Raw genomic sequence first — 22667 nt, 5'->3', positions numbered from 1 at the left:
GGTTGAATTGACAAGTGGATCTTCAGTAATCAGATTGGTGGGGAGAAAGAGCTGATGGGAGATACAGGCTGACCCTCACAGAGATATTATGGCTCTGTCTAATAGATCTTGGCAGCATTTGAATTTTCAGAGCCCAGTAAGAACCCGTCTTCTTGCTTGGCCACAACTATGGAATCTTCTGCTAGTCGTGGACAGTAAATGAGGCCAGCCATGTGGCCCCTCTTGATCCATCCCATCACAGGAGGGCCAGAGGCAATAGGAAGTGATTCTCGGAGGGCGATTCAGTCCCAGGGAAGCTCCCAAGGCTTCGGGGGGGTCTCAATTTAGAGGAGAAGGTTAACAGAAGGATTTAAGATAGAATGGGAAGTCTATCTGAGAAACCAAGATAAAGGCCTTGTTATGTAGATATGATCATTCCAAATGGTGAGTAGGGATAGGCTGGCCCTCAGAGGAAAGCAGGGACTCCCAGCTCTTTCCAACTCCTGGTCCTGGGGATGAGGCTGTTGGTTCCTTCTAATCTGCCCAAGAGGCTATGAGAGCTGCGTTGGTTGCATGCTCCCAAATCCAATGCAGTGTTCTTAGGTGCTGTTGTTAGCTTCATCAGGAGAGCCCAAGAGGTTGTCTGCTTCATGAAGCTCTCTTGTGTTTGCCCTTTCCCTCACAGATCAGAGTCCCACGAGTAATGGACTCTCAACTGGTCGAGCTACTATTAGCATTCAAGCCAGATTCTAAGATTTACCTCAATATATTGTCATTTATAAAGCATTGCAGGTCCTGAAAACTCTGTTAGAAACACCCCTCCACTTCTGCCCTGCAACCTTTAGGTTTGGGTATTAGGTCTTTGTGCAATTTTTCAGTGACTGCTTTGAGCTTAGCTGTCCTGATAAACGTAGGAATTGTACAATTGAGAAGGACCCCAGAGTTGAGGAGGAAGTGATTGCTGAAATCATAATTTAATTTAAACATTTATTGACTTCAACAGGCATTATGGCATAGATGGTACATATCCACACACACTTTGGGTGGTTAAAACATTCTCAGATGTTACACACCCTTATTTAGAAGTCTAAACACTCAGGTTAACCACATTCATCCATTCATCTAAATGTTATATTCACTCATTTGGAGTTAGACGCCCAGGTAATACAGATCCTCACTTGGAAATGGTACACCCTCAGATGTACTGTGCATGCCTTGAGAGATTGTCCACATCCACTCCACTCACATGTCACTCACATGCACTCTGAATTGTCAGGTTCTTACTCAGATGTGTATGTACAACAGGCATGGTAATTGAGCTATTTTGCCTGCACTCATCTAAGTGTGGCATATACTCATGTGCCCAACCCTTCCTTTTCACATGCCTGAAAATTTCCATACTCAAGAAAATTCAAGAGAAACCTTGCCATATTGAGTGTGTCACATTTTCTTAGGGCAGTCCTCCATAGCCTTTTTTTCCTTAATGAAATAGTCCTGTGTCTCTGTCATCTCCCAAGTTGTACTCCTTAGTCAAGTGTCTTTAGATGGATGGTCTGGTTGAAGGATGGTAGCCTGCAACACGTTTCATTTTTCGTAAACCACGTGCTGGTTCACTATGCCCTGTTTAAATGATTGGTTTGGGGCCCCCTACTGCAACCACCTCATTAATTCACAGAAGTCTCCAGTGGGTACTCATGGGCAATCGATCTTTTGTTTTAGATCATGAGTCCCAGAGATCCGTGCAATAAAGCTCTTCTAAAAGAAGAGCATTTATTCCAGAGAGATGTAAACTGTGGGGCATTCAAAGAGATTGAACAATGTTATCCAACTTACTAACCTTAAAATAACTTTTACAAAGAGAGTCTAACACTGGGTGTCAGTTGATATTCAATAAAGGATCAGTCATCTCTATTCACACACTAGCATCTTCTTACATCCTCCTAAGTTGAAGGGAACAATATGCGATCACTAGACAGGAACTCAAGGCAATCGCTGTTTATCTGATTAGGGTTTCTGCATCCAGGCAGATTTGGTTTCATGTTTGCTTCCAGTTTTAATTCAATCCAATTTAATTCATTTGAACAAGCATTCATTGATCACTTGTTGGGTGGCAGGCATCCTGCTGGGCAGTGTGGGGCAGGGGTGGAGAATGATGCAGTGATAAGTAAGCCACAATGCCTACTTCGTAAAAGGTCACAGTCTAGCCAGTGCAAGAGTAGTCGCATCTCATGATATTGGAAAACAAAGCAGATGGAGATTAGGTGAGCTGTAGGGGAACTAAAGAGGGAGGTGATTGATCCAGACTGGACATATCTGGACAGGCTTCATAGAGGAAGTGAAAGACATGCTCAGCCTTTTGAGGAAACCAGAGGTGGCCAGGATGCAGGGCATTGCAGGTAGAGGAAGCATAAGTCAGTAATGCATGAGGTGAGATCCAAAATACATCTGTGCAATAGCATGGGATCTGGAGTAGCTAGAAGATGGGAACACCATGAGAACACCTAAATGGAAGACAGAAGACAGGCACAGAGGGCTTCAAATGCCAAGATGAGGAGTTTAGATTGTATAATTTGTACAATGGAAGGCCTATGAAAGTGTTTGAAGAGCTATATGATTAGGAAGCCATATGATTAGGATGACTGATTAATAAATCAAGTGCATTAAAGGCAAAGAGACTAGTTGAATCTGGGTAAGAAGTGGGAAAGTGCCCAACTAAGGCATTATCAGTGGAAGGAGAAAACAGAAGTGGGGCAGATGCAAACATACAGAAGCCAAATCAACAGACTTCCGTAAGACTGTTGATTAAGATAAGGAGTGAGAATTAACGAGTTAAGAACTGAGGATGAGCCCTAGATTCAGGTTCTGGCCACTTGTCAGATGGTGCTACCATTTACTAAGAAAAGACATGTAAAAGGAGGAGCAGACAGGTTTCTAGGGGTTAGGGCTGAGTTGAGTTTTAGATGTGTCTAGTGTGAGCTGGCTTTGAGACAGCTAAGTGGAGGTAAAGTTCTACAACGTGGTAGGTTTGAAAATCTGATGCTCAGGACAAAAGTTTTGTTGTAGAAGGAAGTAGTGTTTCCATACAGGAGAAGTTGGGTTGACACCGTTAGAGCTAACAAGCTCATTCTTCCAGAGAGTTGCTCATCCGTCTGTGTCCCCTCTTTCCGGTCCAGTGTTTATCAGCTGGTTGTCAAGGAGGAGCGACCACAGAAGTCACGGAGGGCAGCTGACATTATTGAGTGCTTTTCGGTGCCTGTGAGCTATCGGAATGCCTCCAGCCTCGATTCTCTACACTACTTTGCTGCTGAGTTGAAGCCTGCCAACCTGCCTGTCACCCAGCCATTTACAGTGGGTGACAATAAGACATACAATGGCTACTGGAACCCTCCTCTCTCTCCCCTGAAAAGCTACAGCATCTACTTCCAGGCACTCAGCAAAGCCAATGGAGTAAGTATGGCCACATGGAGGCCATTCCTTATCTTGTTTGCATTTTCTCATTCTCGTATGATAAGTCAGCAGGGCTCTAAACGGAGACTGAAAAACTAAGGCCCCTAGGCCAAATCCAACCTCATGCCTTTAATTAAAAAAAAAAAAAAAAATACAGCTATGCCTGTTCATTTACATACTGTCTATGGCTGTTTTGATGCTTAACAGTAAAGTTGGTTGTAACATAGGTTATATGCCCCACAAAGCCTAGGATATTTATTATATGGCTTTTTACAAAAAACCTTTGCACACTCCTATATTAGAGTATAGAGATAGTGCTTTACTTGAGGATATAACATGACCTCTCTGAGCCTTAATTTCTTCATATATAATAATAATATCTGTCAATTTGTTATCTAGGAATGCACTAAGCATGGTTTAATTGATCAGTGATTAATACCCCCTTTGTCATTGCCATTGGTCACATTAGAAAATAGTGTTTCTCCAAAGACAAGGTAATCATTTTTGTGTCAAATATTTCTTTGGTCAAGGATTTGCACCAGTCATAATATCAGAAAATCACAGGGCTGGAAAGGATATCAAAGGTCATTCAACAATCCCAAACACACACAAAACAATGGTTCTATCCATACTGTAACACCATTTAACTGGCATTAGTGCTTATTCTTGAATACCTCAAATGACAGAGAACTCATTTATCTCTGAGGTAGCTTTTTTTTTTTTTTTCGAGACGAAGTCTCACGCTGTTGCCCAGGCTGGAGTGCAGTGGCGCGATCTCGGCTCACTGCAAGCTCCGCCTCCTGGGTTCACGCCATTCTCCTGCCTCAGCCTCCTGAGTAGCTAGGACTACAGGCGCCCGCCACCGCGCCCGGCTAATTTTTTGTATTTTTAGTAGAGACGGGGTTTCACTGTGGTCTCGATCTCCTGACCTTGTGATCCGCCCGCCTCGGCCTCCCAAAGTGCTGGGATTACAGGCTTGAGCCACCGCGCCCGGCCTTGAGGTAGCTTTAGTGTTTTCTGGAGTAGGGAGTGGGCTGTGTCTCTAAGGAGGCTTTTTAGTGTACTTACTGAAATATTTCCTATTGAAGTTTCTACCCATTGTTCTTGATTCACGCTCTTAGCATCCTACAAAACCAGTGCAACCACCTTCTTGGTTTATAGTCTTTCAGTTACATAAGATCTTTTCTAATACCCTTTTCTTCTCTATACAAACGTGCCCATATGATTGTCTTTTCTGCAAGCTAAATATCTTTAGCCTCTTTTATTACACAAGCTTGTATTTTCCATCCAGGTGGTCATATTTCTTTTCTTTTCTTTTCTTTTCTTTTTTTTTTTTTTTTTTTTTTTTGAGACAGAGTCTCACTCTGTCGCCTAGGCTGGCAGGCTGGAGTGCAGTGGCGCGATCTTGGCTCACTGCAAGCTCCACCTCCTGGGTTCACACCATTCTCCTGCCTCAGCCTCCCGAGTAGCTGGTACTATAGGTGCCCACCACCACACCCAGCTAATTTTTTTATATTTTTGGTAAGACAGGGTTTTACCGTGTTAGCCAGGATGGTCTTGATCTCCTGACCTCATGTTCTGCCCACCTCAGCCTCCCAAAGTGTTGGGATTACAGGCGTGAGCCACCACACCTGGCCTCAATGTGGTCATATTTCTTTTAACAAACATCTAACGAACACTGACAAATGCTAAACCCTATAGTTCATATTAGGGTTATGTGGTATGTGCCCTCTAAGAGCTTATAGAAATGTAAGGGAGTCTGTCATGTGCCTCGTTATGCATTGTATAACATGGAGAACTGAGAAGCTTGCTGGAGAAGGGAAGCCTGAGACAGAAGCAAGATTTGGTGAAGTGTGTGGGAACAGCCTGTGCAGGCTCTGGGTGGCCAAGATGGAGAGTTTAATCTGTCAATGGCAGTCAGTGCTTGGTGAGAAACCTGGATTGAGGAACTAATTAACATTTAGAATGTCCACACACCCATTTAAATTCCACTGTGATATTTCAGTTCTGCATTTATTACTGGTTCAAGCAACACTCCTCACAGAGAGCATAAGACTACAAAGAGAAGCTGCCAGACTGCCTTCCACCTGTCCATCTGGTCTTCCCACTGCATGAAGCACTCTGATGTATTGAGCGGGAAGACATAAAAATTGGCAGAAGCATCTGGGGCTCCTCTTGTTCTCGGTTCTCAGCATCCCATGCTGGCCGGTGTATCAGTTCAGCACAACCCTCTAAGAAGGTGTGGCCTTCCCTGCTCTTGTCACATATCAAAAGGTGCGGTTGAGTTTCCATGATGAGAAGGGAAAGAAGTAGTTTTACTTTATTCTTCCCACTAAGATACTCAAAAAACCTAAAAATAGAGCATGCCTATAGAACCCAGGAAACTAGCAAATGCATATCAGAAGGAATGTCCCCACCATAAGAGTGGTTGGCCCTGCGCCAACCACAGAGGTTTTGTTACAGGAAAGGGGTCCTGATCCAGACTCCAAGAGAGGGTTCTTGGATCTTGTGTGAGAAAGAATTCAGGGCAAGTCCATACAGTAAAGTGAAAGCAAGTTTATTAAGAAAGTAAAGGAGCAAAAGAATGGCTATTTCATAGAGCATCCCTGAGGGCTGCTCGTTGTCCATTTTTATGGCTATTCCTTGGTATGCTAAACAAGGGGTGGATTATTCATACCTCCCCTTTTTAGACCATATAGGGTAACTTCCTGACATTGCCATGGCATTTGTTAACTGTCCTGATGGTGGTGGGAGTGTAGCAGTGAGGTCTACCAGACGTCACTCTCATGGCCATCTTAGTTTTGGTGGGTTCTTTACTGCAAACTGTTTTTATCAGCTGTTTTTGTCTATAGTTTTGGCAAGCTTCTTTACTGCAAGCTGTTTTTATCAGCAAGGTCTTTATGGCCTGTATCTTGTACTGACTTCCTAGCTCATCCTGTGAGTTAGAACGCCTTAACCATCTGGGAATGCAGTCTAGTAGGTCTCAGCCTCATTTTACCTAGGTCCTATTTAAGATGCAGTTGCTCAGGTTCAAATGCCTCCGACAGTTTGCTCCCCAAACATCCTATCAGAGACCTCCCTCTTCAAGACACAGGGATTCGCCATAGAGAAAAAAAAAAAGTATCTCACTCTGAAACTGCCTCATCTAAGAAGCAGTTTTGACACTGCTTCGGAGATAACAAGGCCATTTAATTACCTGTGCCTTCTATTCCACACCAGGCATATGTACGCTTGCTTTGGAACTAAGATTCCCAGTAACGAAACGCAGGCAGGAATGGAATTGGATGAGTTCTTATGCCACATGTCTTGCGGGTGCAGCTGACCTCACAGGAACAGAGTGGAGAAGAGTAGCGGGAGCTGGGCACTCAGAAGGCTGTATTTTTCTGGCAAAGGAAGAACTACACACTATTTCAAATGACTGTCTTTAGTATTAAATTTTACTGAAAAGAGTTGGGTGAAAGGGTCATTGAAGCAGAACAGCCATTCTCAGTCTAACAAATCTCTGCCTGGTCCCTCTCAGATTTTTCCATATCATAAAGGGCAGTAGACAATGATGTTAAGCCTGGAGGATTTTTGAGGAGAAAGTGTTATAATCCACAAATTCCTTATCAGCCAAGTTGTTGTTCTTGTGCAAATACATCAGAAAGACATTCTTAGTATCCAGTGGCTCCCACGTTCCCTGCTCCTAATAAATCACAGAGCAATTGATTGAGCAATGAGTCAAAATAAAGAAATCAAGAATTGAGAAATGTGGAATAAGAAGACCCACAGTGAGCATAAAACTAATTAAATATAGCATTAATGCTCAGTAATGGCTCTAAATGTGTTACAAAATGGAAGGTTAATGTAAAACGTAACTATTTAAGGCAAAGATGCATAATGTAAAAAATTAACATTTCTAATCTATCTGGATCTATAATTCACTATTTTGTCAACAAAAACAGACAAAGTTGGAAGATGGATGAATGTAAATAAAAATCTGTTCATTTTCTCATGTCAGACAAGAGGGAATATATAATTACTGTTTTATTTCTGATACTGAGAACATTAAAAGTATAGTTCTTTTTTTTTTTTTTTTTTTTTTTTGTTCAACAAAACAAAGCTTTAATAGCATCCAGGAGGGCAGACAGGCAAACCAGGTTGTAGACACTCTTCTATTTGTCAAAATCAGACCAGAGAAAACCTACTCCACACAGATATAATAGGTATTGATATTCATCTTTTCTTTTTCTGTTGCCACAACATTTTTCTTCTTTTAATGATCATATCATGTAGTTTCTCAAGTCCTTCCTTTAGGCCATCTCCTATGATTGCACAGGTAGGCTGCAAATGCCAAGGAGTTGATGAGCTCAGTTCACCCATTGCTAACAATTTCTCAATTTCTGAAAGAGACAATGAGTTCCTCAAGTCTTGTTTGTTTAGCAACTATAAGTACAGGGACTCCTTGATTTTCTGATATCCTAGTTATTTTGTGAAGTTCAGTTTTGGCTTCCTCCATCCTTTCGACATCAACAGAGTCCACAACAAATACAATGCCATCTGTGCATCTGGTATATGACTTCCACAGTGGCCTTAACTTCTCCTGACCACCTACATCCCAGAAGTGAAACGTGACTGTTTTAGAATTTCCCAAGGTTACCTTAATTTTCTCAGTGTTAAATCCTTTGGTAGGTACGGTATTTACAAATTCATTGAACTGCAGCCTGTATAAGACAGTTGTCTTTCCAGCACAGTCCAAACCCAGAATAACAATGTGGAGGGACTGAAATGAAGGCAGGTTGGACAGGATAGAAGTCTGGTCTGATAGCCCATTCCCCATTTCCAGGTGCAAATAAATGTCCCAAATTGAAGTGCTTTTCTCTTCTTGCTTTAGAGCTTCTCTTGGTAGCTGATTCAGCTATAAGACTGCTCCCGATCCGGAGTCTGGGTCCAAATGAGAAAGCATTGGCAAGCGTTTCCACGCAGGGATAAGCACCCCCACGTCTTTCCAGCTTCGCTCTCCAAGCAGCTCTAAAAAGTATAGTTCTTTTAAACAAAGTCAGCTCTCCAATCTATACTTAAAAAGTTGAGAAACAACAGTCAACAAATAAAAATGGAGAAAATTAAGAAAACTATAAGTAAACATGAAAATCAGAACTAAAAAAAAGCCAGAAGATGAAAGCACTAGATTTGATATGGGGGTGGAGGGGAAAGTGTTGTTTTGTTCCATTGTGAAAGAAAAAAAAAACAGCTTAGGTCAAAAAAAAAAAATCAGAATTACCCATATTTGCATCACTAAAAGATTAGAGACAAAGGATGACATAGAGTTATATTAAACTCAAGTGAAAGGAAAGCAGTAATGGGCATTTGTTGCGGGATGGTTGTGAGCCAGGTGGAATAATTTACTGTGAACAAATTTTATTGCTCCCTACTCTACCTGTAAGTTTTAGTCACGGCGGGGTAGGAGAATTCTGAGGTCTGGACATCTTTGTTCTACGGATATTAAGGATGGTTTGTCAGCTTAACAGAGTGGCTATGAATTCAACCTTTACTATCAAACTGCCTAGGTACAAAACCCTAGTAGCTGTGTGACTTTCAGTAAACTACTAAAATAATTAGATATGATGGATTAATTAAGGAAACATCTGTCAAGCACATGCAATATGTCAAAAAAGGCTTTTTTCTGAGTGCTGAGAATGCAGCAGTGAGTCAAGCAAAGATCCCTGATCTCATGGTGTTTTCATTCTAGTGGGGGAAAGAACAAAAATAAATAAGTGAAATAATGTATCAAATAATGAATCCTTAGGTTTCACATTAGGAATGTGGAAGTCAGTCATTAAATGTTTACTATTATTAGCATGAGGATAAACACATTTTGTAGACTCTTTGTTGATCTGTGAATGTGGAGTATTTTAATCCAGCCATGTGAATACCATGCAGAGTTCAAGTGTGGCGTGCCTTATAAGACATGGTGCTCAGAGTTCTTGCAGGCATTTTCATGAAGCATGAGTTGTTCACAAGCACTTGCGTTGGGAATTTTGTTCCAATTAGTAATCTCACATTTACCCATGGATGCTTTCTTACAGATAACAAGAGTAGTCCCATTTGTCCTGGCACGCTGTCTTTGGTGCCTAATTCACAACACCTGTCTCTTATGAATTAGACCATGTTGTAACCATTTGTTTTGGATACAGCAATATTATAGAACTATAGCATCATAGAGTAGGATGGACTTTGAAGTGTCATCTAGTCTAGACCGGAAGCCAAAACAAAAATCTCCAATAAAGCATCCTTAGCAACACATTATATTGCTTCAGCTTGATCAGTGCAAATTGCTGGAGTGAAAGGGAGTTAATTCCTTTGTGGAGCAGGTAAAATTATTAAAACTTTTTTTCCCATATAAAGCCAAATTCTGTCTCCTTGACTCTCCCCTTGTAGCCACTTGTATTGATTTGAACAAATCAAAACTTTCTTTCCTGTGTTAGCCTTTCAGAGAAAATAAGGCAGTGCCAACTATCTTCCTCTGGCCATTCAAGTTATTTCTCATTGATAACTAACATGCTATTACTTCTTTTATTTTTCACATGGCATAATTTCTGGATATCCTTCATCCTACTCACCCTTTTCTCTGATAGGCTCCTTTTCCCCTAAGTTCTCCTCAAAAACAGTTGCCCACAACCTATCACTGTTCTTCACATATGGTTCAGACATGCCTGCTAGATTTTAACTAAGCCTCCTGTCTTGAACCTTTCCTAAGACATTATTTCTCGAACATTCCAACATGTTTTCACTTTGGGGCCTTAATTCAGGGTGCATTTTACCTACATCTCTCTTTTATTCATTGTTTGCAGAACTGGTTTTTTCTCATTTTTCAGACCTGAGTTTCAATCTCACATCTCCAGAGAACAGTCCAACCATATTACCTGAGAACCACCCACCAGCACTCACTCATATGTTAACCCACTATTTTTCTATATTACACTAGATACATATTTTTATTTGCACATGTTGTTGGGTACTGCATGCCTCCAACAGCATGCTGAGAGCTCCAAGAGTGATGAATTGTGGTTGGTTTGTTTGGGTTTTTTTGTTTTTTTGACTGCTATATCCTACATGCTGAGTGTAATATTTAACACATAATAGGCACCTAATAATCATTCGGTGGATTAATGAAAGAATGAGACTATGAACTGTTTCTTGTTGTCTGTGAGTCTGTTTCCTCACTTTGAAATAGTAATATATACTTTGCACAGTCTTTTTGAGGATTAAATAAGAAAAGGATCTTGAATAATGAAAAGCACCAAGTAGGTGTCAGTACAGTCTGAATTTCCATTCAGTGTAGAATGAGAGATGTGGTTTGAACCATTTTCACCATAGACAGAAGAGTCCTAAAGGACCTTTTTTCTCCATCCTAGTAGCAAGATTTTTTTTTCCCCAGATGTCTCATTTCCCAAGCTCCAGGCTTCCTGGGCAGCCTTGATTTCCTCCAAATCCTCCAAATGGTACCCAGGGTAGCTGTCTCAGTTGTAAACAGCGGGTGGGTGCAGTTTCGCATTGTTTCTTTCACACTCTTCCTAGAATGAGGTCTGCTGAATCTACTGTTCTCTGCATCCTCACCACCATTAGCCATAATTGTGAAGTTGAAAGGACCATAATTAACGGTTGGATGCAAAACAAGTGTGGCAAACTCATGCAAATATCCATCAGAAGCCACCTTTTGTTGGGCAATGCTGTTATGCATGTTCTATTTATGCAGAGGATAAAAGTCTTTTCTTGTCATATCCTTTTCATCATGTAGGGGTACATTTAACCTGGATGATGCCTCTGCCAAATGCTAAGCTAAATAGGAGAAGTGGGAAGTAGCAGGGTGGTTGTTCTCTCTCTTACTTCCTCCTCCAGTTCTTGAACTCAATTGCCTCTTGAGAACAGTTGGAAACCAGATGCTATGTTGAACTGCTCACGATGCTTGCAGTATAATCACGTTATAATAGTTGGGATTATCTAGGTAGAGCTAGGTTAGGGAAAATTCTGTGTCTCTGAATGAATTGGAAGAAATTATATTCAGTTGCGTCCAACCACTGTTAAAGAAATGGTTGCACATGGATGGGTTTTCTGTGGCATGATAGAGTGGAAAGAACTGAAAGATGAGCATCAGACAGACTTGGCTTTGAATTTTGGCTGCTCTCAGCTATGTGAACTTGAACAGTTTACTTAACAGCCCAAGATGGAGAATATGATTAATGATCTTCCTCAAAAGAAATCGGGAGAGAGTAAATTAGACAATGTATATTAAAGTATCTCATAGCATTACAGTTGTACTATTTGTTCTTTTTTCTTTCGGCTACTTTCCAGAGGCTCCTCTTCTGAGGGGGAAGAGGGTTGGAGCATCCTTACCTGGCATATACCAATTTGTCCAGTAAACTCCACATGGAAGCACACACCTTCCTAACTCTCGAGGACTTTAGGACTTGTGTCTGTGTCCTAGCTGTTGACTGCCTTGACTCACCCAGGACTCATCCCAGGCTGTATTCCTCTTAGTTTAACTTCTCATACATGGTTTTATTACTGGAAAGGGGTCCAGATCCAGACCCCAAGGCAGGATTCTTGGTTCTTGTGCAAGAAAGAATTCTAGGCGAGTCCACAGCAAGTTTATCAGGAAAGTTAAGGAATAAAATAATGGCTCCTCCATAGACAGAGCAGCAGTATGAGCTGCTGGTTGGCCATTTTTGTGGTTATTTCTTAATGATATGCTAAAAAAAAGGGGGGGTGGATTATTCATGAGTTTTCTGGGAAAGGGGTGGGCAATTCCCGGAACTGAGGGTTCCTCACACTTTCAGAACATATAGGCTAACTTCCTGATGTTGTCATAGCACTTGTAAATGGTCATGGTGCTGGTAGAAGCGGCTTTTAGCATGCTAATGCATTATAATTCTCACATAATGAGCAGGAGAATGACCAGCAGTCACTCTTGTCACCATCTTGCTTTTGGTGGGATTTGGCTGGCTTCTTTACTGCAACCTGTTTTATCAACAAGGTCTTCATGACCTGTATCTCATGCTGACTTCCTGTTTCTTCCTGTGACTTAGAATGCCTAACCTCCCGGGAATACAGCCCAGTAGGTCTCAGCCTTATTTTACCCAGCCCCTAATCAAGATGGAGTTGCTCTGGTTCAAAGGTCTCTGACAGTTTCAAGCCCGATATCTGTTCCTGTTGAGTCTTCCAGCACAATTGATCTTATCTTTTGGGTATGATATTGCCCTTTCTACCCCATTTCTTATTTCTGTTGTTAGTTCAGTGACTGTTCACATGTCACATATGAAAACCTCAGATAGACATGGAATGAGAAGCTGTAGGAGTTCCAAGCTCTAGAGGGTTCGAGTTAAGATCATCAGGAGATCACATGGCAGTTTGGGTCTTGGATACCCCATCAGGAAGTTTATTTAATAACTCCTATATTGGTTAAGATAAGCTAAATTATTCTGTAGTAACAAACAACAACAAAATCTCAGTGGATCACTTCTGCTATATATTTGAAATGGGTCAGCACAGGGTCTCTGCTTGTTGCAGGCACTCAGAGACTCAGGTCAACAGAAAGTCCATCTTGACACCACCACCAAGTCTGAGAAAGAAAAATGTGGCAAATAGAGCATTGGTTCTACAAGTTTCCACACAAGATGGTGCATGGCATTTTCACATTCCACTGGCCAAGGCTAACCACATGGCCACACTTAATTTCAAAAAGAATAAAGCAGTGCCTTCTATATGCCTAGGAGAACTGGAATATTTGAGAACTTTCCCAATGATTACCACAATTTTCCATGATGACTAAGCCTCCCCTTCATATTCTCATAATACCCAGACTTGCTCCTGAAGCACCTGGGCAGTTCCTATCACAAATCCTGAGGAATTTCAATTGCTTGGGCACCTGCTGTGTCTCAGACACTAAGCAAGGTGCTTTCACCTATGCTGCTTCCCTGATTGGTCTCACAAAGTGACCACATTTTTGCCAGTAGATGGATGAAAACCCAGAAGACCCCAGAATCCCATGAGGTCTCAGTTACTTCACCCCGAAGGAGGGATTTCAGTAACAGCTTTTCCCCTTTACCTCCATGGAGGAATGGTAAAGAAATGCCTGAAACTCAATGTGCTGCTCTTCCACCCTGAAAAGCAACAGTCTTCCAATGCTTCCATAACTCAGCAAACCTTACATCTGTACCACCTATCGGTAGCTGAGCCAAGGCATCAGAAAGCTGTGACCCAGAGGCCCCCACGTAACCGTTCGCTGACTTGTCACTAGAGTCTATGTTCAGAATCAATTTCTGGATTTTATTAGCTCTGCAGAGCCCTGTTGAAGTGGAGAAGAAGACTGAACTAGACACTTTGAATCCAGGATTATCATCACAACCTTTCCATTACTCCTTAGGAAAATCTCGATCTGTTAAACATCCACTCACAATTCTTGTCTGTCACCAGAGCCTAGGTTCCATGCCCTATTGACCTGCCTAGAACTCTTTCCCAGTCCTCAGTGGACTCCATCTCCTGGAGCTCACCCATTTACTTGGGCATCCCTGCTTCCAGGCCTCCATTCCATTGTTTGAGCCTTAAAACTCTAAACCCCTGCTTAAAACTCTAAACTCCTGCTTAAAACTCTAAACCCCTGCTGGAGCTCTGTTGGGGCCCAGACTTCTCTCCTCAGGTAAGATAGAAATTCCCCAAGTGTCACCTTGTACAGATACCAAGATGAGCTCTCCCAGGTTGCTAATTTATTTTTTCATTCACTTACAGTGTCTACAGATTTTATTATCATGGTACGAGACCTGAGGGAGCAAGAACATTTTCCTTCCCATGCAAATATATTTTAAATTCATTTGGAAAGGGAGATGAAGGTTACCCAAATGTTGACAGCTGATAATCCTGTCAGCCCGGGCCTTCAGGGATAAATGCTCCAGACTCCAGGCCCAACAAAGCTCATGGAAATAGCAGCCTCAGTTTCTATATAGCAGAGTCTCTGCCTCCATCAGGCCCCTACAATGTAAGGAACTTCATGAAGCTTGGACTGATTGCCTTCAAATGGTGAAAAAGTAGAGAAACTTCTGCATTTGGAAATTGTACCCATGGATTTAAGAACTGACTTTTCCATTTCTCAGCTCTGCCAAACCTCAGTTTCCCCTCTGTCAGATAGGGATGAGATGTGTCCTTCAAGCTCACTAGGAGCTTTGTAATAAGTAAACTGTAGGTGTGATGACTCTCTGCAAACCTCTAAGGACCTTTATTTGAAACACACACACACGCGCACGCATACGCACACGTGTTAAAACTGATAATTCAGTTATTGGAAAACTTTGAAGTATCTGTGGTGGAAACATTTGGGTATGTGAATCTAAATTTTTAACTGTAAATTTTATGAAATTTATATACAGAACAAGAATTCAGCATATGTGCATATACACATAAATATTTTAGCATGTATATAGATATATAGATACATGTGTATATATGAGTATGTATGTATACATGTTCAATTAAAATTTTATTTCTTTTTACTTTTATTTTTTGAGACAGAGTCGTGCTCTGTTGCCCAGGCTGGATTGCAGTGGCATGATCTTGGCTCACTGCAACTTCCACCTCCTGGTTTAAGTGATTATCCTGCCTCAGCCTCCCAAGTAGCTGGGACTACAGGCACGCACCGCCATGCCCAGCTAATTTTTGTATTTTTAGTAGAGATGGGCTTTCACCATGTTGGCCAAGCTGGTCTCGAACTGCTAACCTCAAACAATCCACCTGCCTCGGCCTCCCAAAGTGCTGGGATTACAAGCAGGAGCCACCATGCCAGGCCCTAAAATAAAAATTTTAAATTAGTCTAAGAATCTCATAGTGGAATAAAGAGTAATCACTGCACCAGAGGCCTAGTATAGGTGGTTAATGAAGGGTACACTATCCGTATCTCCTGAGCTTTCTTGAAGCCAAGGCAAAAAAGAGCACATGGCAGATTTGCATAGCTTCTCTTGAAGGAAGCATACATATTTTTCATGAAAGACACTAAGAGGGTGATTTATCACATATATCCTTGCATAAGAAACCCTGAGTTGATGCTAGTCAATGTCATCAGAACATTTTTGCTCAAACACTCAATTAGTCCTTTTTATATCAATCCTATGAAGTCTGAGGTTAAAATATAAAAAGTTAATGGAGACATTTGCACTCAAGGATTCTGTTCCCTGCACTATAAAATGGCATTAATGCTATTAAATAAGATTAATGAATTTCCAAGTTTGTTTCACCTCAGCATTTTTTATTAATATGCCTAGCATGGGGTCTTTTCTATTGCATAGATTGTCACTGACCAGCTATGTGACCTTAGGCAAGTGACTTAGGCTCTCTGAGTCTCTTCCTCTTTTGGAAAACATTAATGCCCATAGTATCAACTTTATAAGAATGTTTCTAAATATTAAATAACAAGATGCATAAAATACTTATCACAGTGCCAAACAATAAACATCCAATTAATGTCAGATATTGCTATTAGATATCACAGGTGGGATAGAGCGTAGAGGTACACTCAGGAAAGAACAAGTAAAATCTGTAGGGGCAGAATTTTTTAACCCATGGATCAAATTTGAATAGAGTATGAACATGATGTGGGATCAGGGAATTCAGGAGAAGGAAAAAAATTAGTGAAGTCCAGGGTTTCCAGAGATGCCAGCTGTCACACTGGCTGCATGAAAGAAAGGGAGTGAGATGTCAAAGGAAGTTTGGGAATGTTGTACTTATGGAGAGGCAAGTGGAGAAGTGGGACAATTCTTCTGCAGTCCCTTTCCTTCTAGAGGCTGAATTTTCATCAAGTGTCATCTTTTACATCATGACCCTCAAGTTTGCAAACCTATAAATGCAGTTTATTGGGCTACACAGTTGAAGAGATTGACATGAACCATATGTACAAGACACTGATGAAAATAGTAGGCAATGATTCATTCATCTCTTTCAAAGTTATTCCTGCGTCTTTCCTATCAGCAAAGTCTGAGTTTCCTGCTATACATCACCTTCTATATTCAGCCATCACCAAGTTCTCTTTGTTCTACACTCTGAAGTTCTCTCTAATCCATATACTTTTCTCATCTCCAGTGCCACCTTCGTAGTTCTGGATAGTAACATCTTTTGCCTGGACAACCTCAACAGTCTCCTAACGCTTCTTCCCACATCCATGATTGCTTGTCTCAAACAGATTCTCAAATTGCAGCAAGTGTAAATTGGCACTATATGTATTCTCATTTAACACACAAGCAAGCCAAGGCTGTGAGAGGCTATGATTTGCTGAAGCATACTCCAGAAACAAGAGAACGAGCTGGGTTTGAATCTGTGCATGTAAAAAATGCAGTTAAAAGTCCTATGCATTTACTGCTCTGTTTCATGCCAGGTCTTAGTCCCACAAGATAGCTTCATAGAGGAATATGGCTGCACTAGAATCAGCAGGATCCCAAATCCCTTATGCACTCATACTTTTCTTTTCCTCCCACCAAACATGGCCAGCCTAAATCCCTCAGTCAATCTTGAAACACCTGCTGGCTCTGCCATTAACATCAACAAATAATGAGGAGTTGTACTAATAACAATTATCATAATAAATTGGCCTTTGATTACATCTGTCACCTGAGAATTTCAAAGACTTTACAAACATCAATTAGTAATTACAGCTCAATGGATCTCTTACAGAGAGCAGGAATCATTAAGGTCAGATAAGAGCTGTGCAGGGAAGCATGAAGGACTGCTCTGGTTTGGGTTGGTTTAAACCAGGGGGTTGCCAGCTCCTAATAGAAAGTCTAAGTCCCTCTTCATGAGGTGCAGAGAAACTACATTTCCAACTTTTCAATTAGGGGATAGTTTGTACACAGCCTTAAAGTCCTATTGTTGAGGAATGGGAAGTATAAAATGCAGTATTGGGAAGGAGCTTATAAGTTGTCCAGTTCTCTTCTTTCAGCAGAAAAAAGAAAACTAAAGTCCAGTATGGGGAAGTTATTTGCTCAAGATCAGAGCCATGGCTTAAACCCAGTCTCCCATGCCCTATTTGCATTTGTTTACTCTGCAGAATTGTGCCTTCATTGGTCATGAGCTCTCCTCTGTAAGGAGATATGAATGATGATGATAAAACCCCAAAAACCCACCAGTTATTTATTATGGGCTTGCTGTGAGTCAGTTGGGAATACAGATAAATAAGTTACAGTTCCTGCCCTCAGCGAACCCACAATCCAGTGGAGAAGACAGTCATGAAGACAAACATGGTCAATAAATTATCAGCAATCACAGCGGCAGAATACCTGGTGTTCAGCTATAAACCTGGAGGTAGAGGGGATGAGGAGGTGCCTAGGAAAAGTCTTGTAGAAGACTTTTTTGACTTGGCTACTAGAAGCTAAGTGGATATTTTCCAGGTAGACAGTGGGGCAGAGGAAAGGGTATGTTTGCAAAAGAAGCACCTGAGCAGAAGCCCCAAAATCGGGGATTCCCTGATACATTTGGGAAAACATGATGGTGTTGGTTCCGGGATATGGAATGAAGGCCAGAGAGAGGCAGATATCAAATAATGATGGGCTTTGCATGCCATGCTAAAATACTTGGCATTTATTCTTTTGAAAACAGGGAAAAGAAAAAAATTGTCTTGGCTATAATCTCAATATCAATTTATTAGAATCATAAAGTCATGCATGTATATTTGCATCCTTAAGGCACTTGTGCTCACAAAATTTTGTTAGAGAGTTGTACAGAGGGTATTGCTCCCATTCTATGGATGAGAACACTGTAAATCAGAAAAATTAAGGAATGTACCCAATGTCACTCACATTAGAAAAAACAAAATTTGAATGTCTAAGTTTATTATTGATGGCATACTCCATACGTATTGTTCTCACCTTTAAAACACATGTTGTTAGCTAAGAAACGTTTCACACATATAAAAGTCAAGATGATAATAGAGTGATCTGTATATGCCCATTACTCAACTTCAACAACGTCAATTTTTTTTGTTCCAACTTACTTTCTCTTCCACCAAATATTTCTAACTCATTTTTTTCAAGGTAGTTTCAATTGCACAGAGATGTTTCAAAAATAGTGTAAAGAATGTTAATAAACTCTCTACACAGATTCCCTAATTGCTAACAGTTTACCACAATAGATTTACCATCCCATTTTCTCTCTCTCCTCCTGTTCTTTCTCCTCTTCCCCTATTTGTCTATTTGTCTCTCTCTCTATAAATCACCCCTTTACTCCTAAATGTTTTAATGTGCAATTTCCAACATAACTACAATACAATTACCAAGAAATTAATGTTCATATAATACTGCTAGCCCCAGTTTTGCCAATTGTCTCAGTCATATTCTTTTTAGTAAATTTAAACAATAACAAAAAAAAAAAAAAAACTGGTCCAGGGTCACATGTTGCCTTTAGTTGTCAGGTCCCTTTTAGATTCCTTGTATCTGTTCTTGCCTTGACTTTCATGCCCTTGACTCTTAAAAATTACAAAAAAAAAAAAAAAGGATGCAGCTGGAAACCATCATTCTCAGCAAACTATCACAAGAACAGAAAACCAAACTGCATGTTCTCACTCATAGGTGGAAATCGAACAATGAGAACACTTGGACACAGCAAGGGGAACATCACACACCGGGGCCTGTTGTGGGGTGGGGGGCGAGGGGAGGGATAGCATTAGGAGATATACCTAATGTAAATGACGAGTTAATGGGTACAGCACATCAACATGGTACATGTATACATATGTAACAAATCTGCATGTTGTGCACATGTACCCTAGAAATTATAGTAAAAAAATAAAAGAATTCAAAAAAAAATTACAGACCAGTTATTTTGTAAAACGTCCCTCAAGTTGGGTTTGTCTGAGGTTTTCTCAACATTAGATTCAAGTTATGCATTTTTGTCAGGAATACCACAAAAGTGATGTTGCTTCCTTCTCAATGCATCATATTAGGTGGCACATGATATCAATTTGTTCCATTACTGGCGACATTAACTTTGATTACTTAAAGTTGTCCATTAAGGTTTTCTCCACTATAAAGCTACCATTTCTTTGTAATGTGTAAGTATTTTGTACAGACATATTTCTAGACTATGTAAACATCTTGTTCTTCAAACTTTCATCTTTTGTTTTAGCATTTGCTGATTTTTTTTGTTGTTGAAATCAACTGTTACAAAGATGTTTGCCAAATGACAATTTTCTAATTCCATCATTTGTTCTACATTAATTCATGGACATCTATTCTGAGGATGAGTTTTCCTTTCTCCCCTATTTTCAATGTATTTATATTGATAAAAATTTATGGATTCTTCTTTTATTCAGTAGGTTATACTTCAGTACTATCATTATTTATTTTTATGCTCAAACTGTCCCAGAATTAGTTAATGTGAGCCCCTTCAAGATGGTTCTTTTGTCATTCTGAAATGTCTCCAGCAGTTCTTGAAAACTTATTTTCTTTCTGACACAGAATCTTGTGCTTCCTTCGCCCCAGCTCTGGTTCCTTTAAATGGGGATTGGTACTTATTATAGAAACTCAGAGCTGGGGACGAGTGGGAGTCATTGTTAGTGAGTATCACTGAATCTAGGGTCTTTATCTATCCCTCTACCTGTCTATCCATCTATCTATCTGTCTCTCTCTCTTTGAGACGGAGTTTTGCTCTTTCGCCCAGGCTGGAGTACAATGGCACGATCTTGGCTCACTGTAACGTCCGCCTCCCAGGTTCAAGTGGTTCTCCTGCCTCAGCCTCCTGAGTAGCTGGGATTACAGGCACCAGCCATCATGCCCAGCTAAATTTTTTTATTTTTAGTGGAGACGGGGTTTCACCATGTTGACCAGGCTGGTCTTGAACACCTGACCTCAGGTGATCCACCTGCCTCAGCTTCCCAAAGTGTTGGGATTATAGGCATGAGCCACCACAGCCAGTCTTTAGCTATCTATCATAAAAGGCAAAAGTGGCCGGGCACGGTGGCTCACGACTGTAATCCCAGCACTTTGGGTGACTGAGGTGGATGGATCACAAGGTCAAGAGATCGAGACCATCCTGGCCAACATGGTGAAACCCGGTCTCTACTAAAAATACAAAAATTAGCTGAGTGTGGTGGCGTGTGCCTGTAGTCCCAGCTACTTGGGAGGCTGAGGCAGGAGAATCGCTTGAAATCAATCAGAGGTTGCAGTGAGCCAAGATTGCAACACCTCACTCCAGCCTGGACAACAAGAGCGAAACTCTGTCTCAAAAAAAAAAAAGGCAAAAGTTCATGATACCCGCAATTCTAGTCCAACACCAAGGAATTTATTCCAGCCTTCACTCTTCCCATTTCTGTAGTTACCTTCTCTGGCAGTAAGAAGCTTAACTTCATTATTATTCATATATTTACTTATTGTTCAACATAGAATACTCAGGAAGTATTTCTAGAAATACTAATCTTAGCAAAACAAACATAGTAACTAGGGTTCAATATATGTATTTTGTTTTCTGTCTTCAGTCTAAATGTATACAAACTGTTGTGTTGAAAAGTAATTTGTTTTTTTTTTCTTTCACTGGAATATGGTTATGTATTTATTGGAAATTAAGTCAGATTTATTTATGACTCTTTGTTTTTAATTTTAGTTTCATTTTGCCCATCCCTATTGATTTTTTTAATATGTAAAACATTATAACATGGTTCTAAAAGTCTAGCTGTACAAACAAGTGCATACAGAAAAGCACATATCACTCCTTTTTTTTTTTTTTTTTTTAGAATTTTGTTTGCTTTATTTGTGTGTATGTGTGTGTGTGTTTTTGTTTTGTTTTTATTATACTTTAAGTTCTAGGGTACATGTTCACCTCTACCATCCCCTGTTGGAAACCAATGTCATTAATTTCTTGGTGTTTTTTTTTTTTTTTTTTGTAAAAATTATGAAGTTAATGTATGTTTTATTTCCCCTTCTTCTTATAGAAAAGGTAACATATTATAGATACCTGGGTATCACTTTATATTATTTCATAAAGGTCTTCCTTATTATTATTTTTTTTACAGCTGCCCAGTACCCTATTATGTGGTTATAGCTTATTTTATTTGGTCACTCTCATGTGTGGCTATATTGTTTTCAATATCTTTCAATTGCAAACGTTGCTGCGTAAAGGAACTCGTGCACATATATTTTTGTATTGTTGGAGGTGCGTCTTCAGAGTAAATTCCTAGAAGAGGGATTGTAGGATTAAAGGGTGGACTAATACACAGCTTTGCTACATGTCACTAGATTTCCTTCCTTAAGGGTGAAACAGATTTGCATTTGTCCCAGCAATGTATGACTGTTTCCTCACAGCCTTGTAAACAGTTCATGTGGTGTAACTTTAATTTTTGTCACACTTACTTGTAAGAAATTATATCTCAGTATAGCTTTAATTTCCTTTTTCTTATAAGCAAAATTGCTATATTCTCCTATATTTAATAGCCATTTTTATATAATTTTTGAATTACCTGTTCATGTCTTTTGCTCAATTTTCAGTTTGTTTTTTACTTTTTCTATCAGTTTCTAAGAGTTATTTATGTATCAGATATCAGTACTTTATCTGTGGTATATGTTGCAACTTTTTCCAGTTTGTGATTTATCTGTTGACTTTGCTTATATTTTTGCCACAGCAAATAAAATATTGCCAGATGCATCATTTTTTTCTTTTATTACATTTAAACTTTGAGTCATAGTTAAAAAGTTTTTTCTTACACCCAGGCTATAAAGGGATTTACCCGGGTTTGCTTCTAAGTCTTATGTATTTTAATATTTTTATATTTAGTTTTCTGATGTTTGGTTTTTGTTTTTGTCTATGGTGTAAATTATGGATCTAATTTTTATCTGTTTTCCCAAATGTCTGTCTAGTTGTCCTAGCAACATGTATTTAAAAGATCATTTTTGTCCCGATAATTTGGGATGCTGCTTTTCTCATATTTTAAATTTTCCTATGTTCTTGGGTGTTTTTCTAGATGTCATATCCTATCCCAGCAGTCTTTGTGGCTATTTCTGCAGCAGCCCCACACTGTTTTAATCATGGGATCTAAACTTTAATATCTGCGAGGGAAAGTTCCCCATCGAGATTTCCTTTTTCAGTGAGTTTCTAGCTCTTCTTGCATGTCCCTATAAATTTTAGTGTCCACTTGTCCAGATTCATAAAAAGTCTATTAGTAATTCTGGGATTGCATTAACTTTATACATTAATTAGAGTGAAATGACATCTTTAAGATGTTGAATTATCTTACCTGAGAT

The 22667-nt window shown here is 40.0% G+C and overlaps 1 protein-coding gene and 1 pseudogene across 21 annotated transcripts in view; one reads left to right on the top strand and one right to left on the bottom strand.

The window, feature by feature from the left end:
- The window catches only part of PTPRT (protein tyrosine phosphatase receptor type T), a 1114889-nt gene that overhangs the window by 876744 nt on the left and 215478 nt on the right, over positions 1–22667 (top strand). For all 21 annotated transcript variants that reach the window (XM_074003238.1, XM_005569031.5, XM_005569028.5 and 18 more), the window contains one exon: positions 3153–3426. In XM_074003238.1, coding sequence (XP_073859339.1) covers positions 3153–3426 — 274 coding nt within the window. The remainder of the gene's footprint in view (positions 1–3152; positions 3427–22667) is intronic.
- LOC102146893 (ADP-ribosylation factor-like protein 4A) lies at positions 7486–8415 on the bottom strand (annotated as a pseudogene).

Source organism: Macaca fascicularis, chromosome 10 (assembly GCF_037993035.2).
Source record: "Macaca fascicularis isolate 582-1 chromosome 10, T2T-MFA8v1.1".
In the NCBI taxonomy this organism is placed as follows: Eukaryota; Metazoa; Chordata; class Mammalia; order Primates; family Cercopithecidae; genus Macaca; species Macaca fascicularis.
Note: the sequence above shows the minus strand (reverse complement) of the source record. Positions and strands in the feature narration are given on the sequence as shown.